Source organism: Myotis davidii, unplaced genomic scaffold, assembly GCF_000327345.1.
Source record: "Myotis davidii unplaced genomic scaffold, ASM32734v1 scaffold651, whole genome shotgun sequence".
In the NCBI taxonomy this organism is placed as follows: Eukaryota; Metazoa; Chordata; class Mammalia; order Chiroptera; family Vespertilionidae; genus Myotis; species Myotis davidii.
The window spans coordinates 731,097-741,666 of NW_006283994.1; the positions used below are offsets into that span (position 1 = coordinate 731,097).

General features: G+C 49.5%; 1 protein-coding gene across 1 annotated transcript in view; it reads left to right on the forward strand.

Moving 5' to 3' along the window:
* The window catches only part of MED27 (mediator complex subunit 27), a 164,464-nt gene that overhangs the window by 68,808 nt on the left and 85,086 nt on the right, over positions 1-10,570 (forward strand). Inside the window, exon 3 of the mRNA XM_006754177.2 lies at positions 4,984-5,114. Coding sequence (XP_006754240.1) covers positions 4,984-5,114 — 131 coding nt within the window. The remainder of the gene's footprint in view (positions 1-4,983; positions 5,115-10,570) is intronic.

A 10,570-nucleotide genomic window follows, 5' to 3' on the forward strand; every position in this document is an offset into this window, starting at 1 on the left:
CACCCAGCCACATGCAGTGACGATGCAGGTGTCATTGTCCTTGGCTGGGGCTGTGAGCAGGTTCCTTGGCCAGCAGCTCTGGCTGTTTGGTTCCGTGTTTGAGGGCAGGTGACGCTGCACGGATGGCGTCCTTTCTCGTCGCTCTCCTGGGCTGTCACACAAACTTCCAGAGAGGACCCTGCGTGGAAACCGACTGCACACGTCATTCTCAGGACAGTAAAGGGACTGGTAAACCCACTAGGCACTAGCATGATGGCCCCATCAGACAACAGGTCAGAGCTGCAGGAAAGGCTGATGTGTTACTGCTGAGTCTAGAATTTAGATTTTCTGACAATATTGGCATTTCTATAATTTCCTTTCTCCAAGGTATGATTTTATTTTTACCTTGAATGATATTAAAACCTTAAAATGGTAAGATAGAGACTGCCCCAAACTCCCCACTTTGGTGGTGGCTGGAGTCAGGGCGGAAAAGCAGGCATGTCAGCGCTTAAAGAGGTCAGAGCGAGGGAGCGACAGGAGCCAGCGAGTGTGGTGATGGGCACACCGGGGTCCCTGTGCGTCGGGGTCCCCATGCAGGAAGAGCCACTGTGTCTCGTTGCTGGAGCAGAGAGGACACATGCCAGCCATTCCTCCAGGTAGAAAGGTGCGGCACACTCATCCCGCGGGTGGCTGCCGAGTGTCCCGCCTTCCTAAGCCAGGTGTGACCTGGGCCAGTCACCTCCCAGGCCGGCGTCTCCTCCGGGGGGGGGAGGGGGGGGGCCCTCTGGGGCCTTTCTCTGACCTCAGAACCCTGTTTCTTCTCAAACTGCTGTCCATTGCAAGCATATTCTCTGTCCATTTTGGAGCAGGTAGAAGCCTTTAGAACAGCGGTTCTCAACCTGTGGGTCGGGCGTGGGTGTGAGTCTGACCGTCGCCTGCAAGCTGAAGAGGTTCTAGAACAGTGGTTCTCAACCTGTGGGTCGTGACCCCTTTGGGTCGCCTTGCACAGGGGTCGCCTAAGACCATCCTGCATATCAGATATTTACATGACAATTCATAACAGTAGCAACATGACAGTTATGAAGTAGCAACGAAAATAATTGTATGGTTGGGTCACAACATGAGGAACTGTATTTAAAGGGCCAGAAGGTTGAGAGCCACTGCTTTAGAAAAACGGTGAAACCAAACGCCCATGTAACTTCCTTAGAAATCCAGAGCTGGGGGGGCCAGGGGGAAGGTGTAACCGTGCCCGTAGGGAAGGTCCTGAAATGTGGACACAGCTGTGGTTAGAGGCGCGGGCTTCCAGGCGTCATTTCTCCTCCCGCTGCTCTCTATCTGGCCCTTAGGTTTACCAGGACCCCTGGCAACGCTTGGCACCTTTGCAGGTTAAACATCACAGAAACAGCCTTAGTTAAAACCCATTCACCAAATCGAGGCTCTCCTAATTCTAAATGGTGTTTCCCCAGGTCTCTATGAATTGTTGAAATTTTCCCAGGTCCAGGGGTCACTAGCAGACATGAATTAGAAAGGGCTTCGGGTTGGGAACTGACAGAAAATCCCAGGTCCGTCAGAGGAAAAAGAGGGAGGGCATTAATAGACAGCCAAGTTGGAACTGAGAGAATTGCTCTCAAAATCCAGGGCACACCGAAATCGCTTAGCACCGAGCGATAATTTACACTTAACAAAGACCCCCCTCCCCCACCCCCGCCGCATAAACACTCCTCCTCACAGCTGTAAGGTCTGTGAGTTAAAAGAGTAGATCATTGCATTTTTCTCCCTCTTTCACTTTATTCTTGCTGGTTAGTGGAGGGCTGACCTTGGGTAGGAAAATCACATTAGAACTTAGATAAGTTGCTTTTTGAAACAGTTGTTTCCATGCCACAGACATTTGGAGCAAAGGATGCTTATTGAAGTGCATTTTTATAGAAAATATTACAGAACCTGTAATTGAAAACTTACAGCAGGACTTTTGGAGAGTGATGTGTTCTTAATGTTTATTTGTGGATTAGCTGCACTTCCTTCTGCTGTTTAAGACCTTTGGCCAAGGCACGTGTTCCAGGAGCTTTGCAGATCTAAACTGTTTCGTGGAATGGAGTATTTAGGGCTTAAATAATGTATAAATCCAGTTGGACAGGAGCTGCCTGTCAGTTTTATTAACTTTGACCCTTTCTCCCATTATAAAGATGCTTCGGTAAATATTTAATGGGGCCCTTATAGATCCTGACATCGGGGCGGTGTTCCTGGAAACCGGGAGAAGTGTACGTGATTAACAGATGTCGCCTAATCACTGTGAGTCAGCTTTCTGGGGAGAGGAGGCCTTCCACCCACATGTGCCCTTCGGGGTGCCGGGTCCTTTGAGGCTGGCCAAGATGCAGAGGCTTCAAAGGAACCTTCCAGAGACAGCCAGCAGCCAGCATGCATTTCCGCTGTTTTGTTTTTCTTTTGTTTGTTTGTTTGTTTGCGCCAGTGATCGAAATGATGCCAGGTGGGCAAAATCACCCCGCCACTCTGCCTAGTTAGCAGGCCTCTCCCGCTCAGAGAGTCAGCAGGGCCGGAATGGCTGAGCTTGCACGGACCCTGACAAGGTCCAGAGCGGAGGAGAGCCAAGGAGAGCCGCCGCCCTGAGCCGGGAGGGGACCCCTGCCAAGCTGTCTTTCCCTTTAAGTCCATAAAGCCCCGTGCATATTGCACTCATTGCAGATTCTGGTGGGAAGGATCGAAACCCAAGTAGCTGACATTTTGAAACATTGTCTTTCAAACTTGTACTGTCCCTCGCTGCCATTGATTTCCCATTTAAGAACTCTGTAGGAGAAAAACAACTTTGAGCAAAATTCATTGGTCTAAGATGAGTTGTTAAAGCCAAATTATGCCCCCCTTTTCCACCATGAGGGGAGCTCCATTTTTATTATGAATGTGATACATCTTTGTCTTGTATTGTGCAGCCATAAGGCTCCCGCAGCAAATCGACCACGTAAATCAAGAGGCTGTTAAAAAGCAATATGGATGCTCCAGACAGACATTTCAGGCTCACTGGGTGCCTGGATGCCTTCATCTTTGTAGCCACTTGCAAGAAGCAGGTCATTTCGTTTGGTTTGGTTTTCTCTCATTCTCTGTGGGTGCAGCCAGTGGCTTTAGGGGAGGCCATCTATTTTTCAGAACATTATTACCCTTTGCATCCGGGGCCCAGCCCCTGTTAGCCGGCGCTCACCAGTTTCATTACCATGAGCTGTATGCCGCGTAGCCGACTCCGCAAAGGAAATCTATCCTTTGAAGAGCATTTTGAAAAGAAATTGATTCAGTGACTCAGAATGAGTTACTATTTGTACGTTCAGTTAATTCCAAATAAGTGTTTGAAAGACCTTGCTTAATTTGAGAAAGGAGGAGGAAACACACTAGATGTTATAAATAGTCTCAGTCCAAATTCTCAGGTTGGCATTTTCTCATTTGAATGTGTTGTTTACATCTGTTCAAAATTGGGATACCTTTCAAGGATAATTTTATTATAGACAGATTGATGACAGCTCTTAGGATCTAAAATACAAAAGTATGGGATTTTAAAAGGAAGATAGGAGTCAATACCACATGTCAAATTGAATATAAGCTTCATTTGTCAACGAGTGAGAATTAGTTGTATTTAAATCAGAATATCCTGGTGGTAGGAGTTGGGGGCTGGGAGATTGCACTGAGCACAAGGGAAGTGTCTGCAGTGATGGAAACGTCTGTGTCTTGATTTGGGTGGCAATTGTACAGATGTGTACATATCAAAACTCATCAAACTGGACACTTAACATGTTAAGTTATAACTAAACAGTGTGGATTTTTTAAAAATATATATTTTATTGGTTTTTTACAGAGAGAAAGGGAGAGGGATAGAGAGCCAGAAACATCGATGAGAGAGAAACATCGATCAGCTGCCTCCTGCACACCCCGCACTGGGGATGTGCCCACAACCAAGGTACATGCCCTTGACCGGAATTGAACCTGGGACCCTTCAGTCCTCAGGCCAACGCTCCATCCACTGAGCCAAACTGGTCAGGGCAGTGTGGATTTTTTTAAAGTCCTGTTTGGTTTAGAATTAGGCAGTATTACTTCTCATTTCCAATAGAGAAATTAAGGTCTAGAGAAGTAAAATGATCTCCTGAGTAAACTCACAGCTCAGCAGTTTGTCCAGAACAAAGCAAAGGCAGCTGGCCCTGAGCCCGTTCACAGTGTGCGGCTTCCTTACCCGCTGTATCCATTTGTGTGCGAGGCGTGAGAGTAACTTCTTCATCCCCTCTCCCCAGGGAGCCTGCGCCCATTGTATCCATATCTTCCCGAACTTATTATGGTTGATATTGTGTCTTAACCACTGAGAACACTGCCCAGCGCCTCTGAACCCGGACTCCCGATACGTTTGAATCTGTTCCTAAGCGGTCTTCTGCCCCGGGTTTGCTGTAGTCCAGTGAGTTATGTGGCTTTTAGTATCAGCAGGACATGACAGCAGCAAGAGTTCCTAGAACTAATTAATCTTTAAGAGCGAATGGTTCTTCTTATAAAGAATGACATTGGTTTTAAAACTATTTACATAAGCATATATGAATAGGAGTAAAAAATAAAGTAAAGATTACTCTAATTCTACCACTTAGAAACACACTATTAATATTTAGAGAGCATCGTTTTGAGTGTCTCTCTGTTTAAAATGTAAGCTATTGGTTTGTTTTTCAATTCAGCAAAATGATAGAAAGTTCTTTTAATATTCTAGCCAATTCCCCGGGTATTGTTGGGTATTTAGATTGTTTCCAGTTCTTCATCATGTAATGCTGTGCTGAGTAACCTCATTCGTGTTTCTTTTCCTATTCTCTGATTATCTCCCTCTCACTGCTTCCTTGAAGCAAACTGTTAGCCACTGTATTTGAAATGACTTGAAATGTTCGGAAGGGGTAACATGGATGGTGTTGCTAGTTGAATGCCCCCGCCCTGCCTTTCCCAGGGTCATTCTCCTTCCCCTGTTCTGTCTCTGGGCAGCTGCAGTACCACGCAGGCCTGGCATCCGGCCTTCTGAATCAACAGTCGCTGAAACGCTCTGCTAACCAGATGGGAGTGTCTGCCAAACGCCGGCCCAAGGCGCAGCCCACCACGCTCGTCCTGCCGCCTCAGTGAGTAACCCCTAGAACAAGGGCTTTTGTCCTGGGCCAGCTCTGTGTGTGCTTGGTTTTGGCTAATTGAAAGTTTTCTTTGCGAGATTGTTTTTTTCTCTTAAAATAGTATCTGTTAAAATTAGAAACCCAGCAGACAGTTAACATATTTTGCATAGATCTTAATTGAAGCAGTTAAAATACAGCTCTTAGTGTATGTGTTTTGTGTGTGACTTTTCCACGTAGGATTTTAATATTCCTCATAGCTGATTCTGTGTCCTTGTCCCATTTCCACAGTCGGCACAGGGTAAGTGGCCAGCCAGCCAGGAGCACATTTTGAAGGCTACAGGCTGCCTAGCCACCTGCTGGGGCTGCCGCTAGAATGGGCACTAGGCTCACCTGTTTTCTTCTTTTTCTTTCCTTTTATCTTAAATATATTTTTATTGATTTCAGAGAGGAAGGGAGAGGGAGAGAGAGATAGAAACATCAATGATGAGAGAGAATCACTGATTGGCTGCCTCCTCCACATCCCCCACTGGGGATCGATCCCGCAACCTGGGCATGTGCCCTGACTGGGAATTGAACTGTGACTGCCTGGTTCGACGCTCAACCACTGAGCCACACCGGCTGGGCACCTGTTTTCTTCTTAAATAGGAATATATGGCTCTTCTTTTTTCCACTAGGAGAGAACTGTAAAAGGCTCACAAAGTGTGCAGCTTGGTAATTGTTTAACACATGTACACCTCCAGGTAGCTCTGGCAGGATCAATCCAGGTGGCCACCACTGCCCGATCCCAGTCTGTACACATGCCACTTCCCTCCCCAAGTGGAAAACTATCCAACCTCACTCGTGAACATATCTGTTCTTGAACTTCATGTGGACGGGCCACACAATACGTAATATTTCATAACAGCTTTTTTTGGTTCATTTTGTATTGGGGTAGTATTCCTTCCAAAATACCGCAGGTGGCTCATTCACTTCCCTGTTGGGTTACGTTGTACCAGGAGCCCCTAGGTGGGGACGCAGGCTCACTCGGTGATGTGGGATCAGAAATGCGGACGCAAGTCTTTGCTGGTAGCTTTCCTGTCAGCACGTACCCTCCCGAGAGGGGCAGTCCTCTTCAAGGCTGGACTTGGACTTGAAACACATTCCCCTGCTCATCCTGCCCTGCAGTTATTTCATTTACATCCTCAGTTACCAACTGACTTAAAAATGTCCAGTCCGGAAGAGTGTTTGCAGATGAAACTCGGGTGTTTGCCTTCATTTACTTTCTGTTTGATTAGCAAACACTTACTGTGCTTGCTACCTGCCAGGCACTGTCCTAGGCTCGGGGGATAAAATCCGGAGAAGACAGGTGTGGTCCCATCTCCCTGGAGCTTTTCGTTTACTGGGGGAAAAGGCCAAAAAAGGGCACCCTTAAACATGAATAAATACAGTGGTGCCGCCATTGCTGGTTATGACTGGCGCTTAGGAAGGGAGCATGGAGGGTGGTGGGAGTGGATGGGGGCAAACTTGGAGAGTGAGGAGGAGAAGGCCAGTGCGGAGCTGGGGGGTGACAGGACGACAGGGACCTTCCCTCGTGCGGACACCGTGGACCACATCTTGGTGATCTTCAGGTTTTCTTCACAATTAGCATTTGCTTCCAGGATAGAGTGACCGAACCAGCTGGCCTCCCGCAGGTTAGTGTGCGCCTGCTGCAGGCACAGGTGCCATATTCTCCCACGACAGGGGCCACCTCTTTGAGTGACGCAAGACAGTGTTAACTATGGGCAGAGAGCGTCTTAGGCCTGTGACTCTGTCTGTTGTCCTCATGTGTTGAGGTGGTGATTCTGGAAATCTCAACTTCCAACCTTGGCTGCAGGCTCGATCCCTGGCCCTGGTCGGCCGCATGCAGGAGGCAACCCATCAATGTGTCTCTCTCACATCGATGCTTCTCTCTCTGTGTTTCTCACCTTCTTTTCCACTCTCTCTAAAAACCAGTGGAAAAATATCCTTGGGTGAGGATTAACAGCAACAAAAAATAATAAATATATAAATAACCTAAATAACTAAATCTCAGCTTCCAGCTCTCAGAAGTCTAATGGGCCTTGTAACTTGTCATTTTCCCCGCATGGATTGTCTACTGAGGCAAGACTCTGGCGAGAGTGGAAGGCTTTCTAACGGTCCCACAAGACTGGAGCCAAAAAGTGTGTGTTGCTAACTCCCTCTTGACAAAAGTCCGCGCTCAGTCCATCTGTTCGGCATTTGTTCATTTGCATTGGCCTGAAACCTGCTTACAGGTGACATGCTATTATGAGGACACTCGGAAACTATTTTAAGCACCAAGGCAATCAACAGACTCTGTTCTCATGCCAGCAAAAAGAGGTGCTCACAACTGTCATTATACATTTATAATGAATCACTCAAATACCCCGTTTCAAAGAGAAAAGTGGTTGCTGTGTCCTAAGAATACGACTTTGAAATGATTTCCTATACTTAGGAGCCTGTTTCCTGTGGAATTGACTGTCACCTTTTCACATCATGGAGCTTTCTGGGCTCACATTATCCTGGAAACCCTGTATGGAACTGCTGCCCTGGGGGCAGGATCTATAGCTGAAGGCCATTCAGGGCACTTTCATGAAGCACCTGCTATGTGCCACTCAGTGTGCAGACATCAGGATAGAAACACCAAGAGGACTTCGCTGCTGCTTGATTGGATTATAAACATTTTAAATTAGAAATAGGACACTAGTAATATATACATTATCTTAGTTTTTTGGAAAAATGAGAACAAAAAAGAAAAAGAAATAAGACTTTCACCCAAAGAAAATTGTTAAGGTTTTGATGGATCTTGTTCTAGACTGTTTTCTCTGCACATGTAAGTATAATTTTTAAAAACCAAAAAACAACCTCCAAAAAGGGTTGGATATCGTTCTATATCACAGCTCAGTATTTGTTGGTGGAGCTGTTAGATTTAAGGTAAAATAGAATATTTAAAGTTGCATATTCATCACCCGTGGCATAGTTGTATTTGTAGAACACGAATTTGAAGTTTGTATTGTAAGCACGGCATAACTATTAAATAACTTTGTCATTAGGAAAGCCCCTGGAACTCCCTTATGAAACATACCGAAACCCTCCCAGGTTGCTCCGTTCGTTGGCTGTTGCTGTCTGACAAACTGCCCCAGCGTGCAGTGGTTAGCGCCAGCACGCACAGCTTCTCACCTTTTCTGTGCGTCTGGAACCCGGGAATGGCGCTGGGTGGTCCGGCTCAGGTGTCTCAGAAGGCTGCGCTCGGACAGCGCCAGGGCTGCAGCCACGGCGGGATGGCCTGGGATTCCCAGGTCACTTCAAGGTGGTGCACTCACTAGCGGGCGAGCTGGTGCTGCTATTGATGGGAGACCTGGTTCCACTCCACAGAGGCCTCTCCACAGGGACTGGAGCATCCACGTGCCTCGCGGGTGATGTCTCCCAGAGCAGGAGCCTGAGAACGAGAGCCCTCGCGTCTCTCCTTTTGATGACGGAGCCTCGGAGACACGGAGCGCCAGTGCCACCCGATCCCGTGGGCCAGGCATCCAGGGAAGATGCGCCAGGGGAGGGAAGAGACCCCTGGGAAGGAAGGGGGCGGAGGAGTCTCAGCCAGGAGACTGCAGGGGGAGAGGGCGGGGCTGGGAGCCCAGGCAGTTACTTTCCAGCAAACAACTCGGGCCCCCACGTGGCTGGCCCTCTGCGCTGTCCTGGGGGTTTGGAGATGGGCAGGTATAATGTTGGCTTTTAGGAAGCGCAGAGTGGAAACAGGCACAAACAGGCAGGAGGGGATCAGCAAAGTGCCACGTCTAATGATGGTCCTGCTGTGCCTGAGATGGCTGTGGGCCTGGCACTGAGAGACCCGCTCAGGGAGGCCCACCACCCCCCACCTGCTCCCGTCTTCCAGGGGAGGGGCGGGGAGGCCTTGCTTCATTAAGGGAGCAGGTTTGCTTTTTAACTAGTGCAAGTGGCAGTAAAGGACCTGGCTGGGCCCTCACTCACCTTGCTCGGCACTTAATGCCAGGCTCCTGGGCTTGGGCAGGGGCTCCTGGGCATAGGCAGTGGCCCTGGGTTTGGGCAGGGACTGCTGGGTGTGGGCAGTGGCCCTGGGTTTGGGCAGGGACTGCTGGGTGTGGGCAGTGGCCCTGGGTTTGGGCAGGGACTGCTGGGTGTGGGCAGTGGCCCTGGGTTTGGGCAGGGACTGCTGGGTGTGGGCAGTGGCCCTGGGTTTGGGCAGGGACTGCTGGGTGTGGGCAGTGGCCCCTTGGGTTTGCAGGGACTGCGGGGTGTGGGCAGTGGCCCTGGGTTTGGGCAGGGACTGCTGGGCGTGGGCAGTGGCTCCTGCCATCAAACAGGGCAGTCAGGCTGCAGCGCCTGAGTGCTGAGACCACAGGCCCGCAGGGGTGCAGGCCCTGGGGCGGTGTGTTGTCTTTAAATGCAGCGCTCAGATTCCCGTGTTCCTTTAGGACTGGTGGGATCAGTGATCCAGAGCTGGCTCCCCCTCCAAAGAAGCTTGTGAGAAGACACAGATGTGCTTGTTGAGAGAGACCTTTTATCACGTGAGCTCTCAGAGGGCACTGACGGCAGCTCCCCCGCTGGTTCCCAGTGTTCACGTGGAGGCTTTTTTTTTTTTTTTTGGTCTTTTTGGTTAATCCTCTCCCAAGGATATTTTTTCCCCATTGATTTGTAGAGAGAATGGAAGGGAGGGGAGAGACAGAGAGAGAGAGAAGCATTGATGTGAGAGTGACTCATCGATTGGTTGCCTCCTGCATGCGCCCGACTGGGGCTGGGGACCAAGCCTGCAACCATGGTACATACCCTTGACTGGAATCGAACCCGCGACCCTTCAGTCTGTAGGCCGATGCTCTCAGCCAAAAACTAGGGCCCATGGCATGTTTTGAAGGAGATGCTATTGTTTTCTTGAAGGAGCAGTGTGCCCTGGGGCGGGGTAAACGTGGGTTTGGGCGGTAGCGAGCTGAAGGCTCCCTTCTGTCCTTCTGCACACAGAGCTCGCTCCCGTTCCAGGGAATAAAAGTCAATGGTTTCACAGAAAGGTTAGTATAAAATATACGGCTTCATCGCCTGGAAGTTGTGGAGACAGGCTGTTTCTCTTGTATCACGTTTTCTTTCTTGAAAAGGTCCTGCTGCTAAATCAAGGGCACATCTCCCTTCATGGGCTCCTCTGTTAGTGCCTGGGAGGTGCCTACCACATCCCCAGCCAAGCACAGCCCCCCGCTTGTCCACACCCCTGCCCAGCCCCGCACTGGTCTCCTCTCCCTCTCATCCGTGTCCCCCTTCGTCCTGGGTCGTCCTAGCAGAGTACAAGCACGCCAACCCAACCCGCCTCCGTGGAGACCGCCCAGCTCATCACCCGCGGCTCCGGCCGCCCCTCCCCAGCAGGACCCCCTGGAGGAGGCGACTGCTGGGCTGCGCTCCTCACCCCCAGGCAGCACTGGCTGGTTTTTATTCCT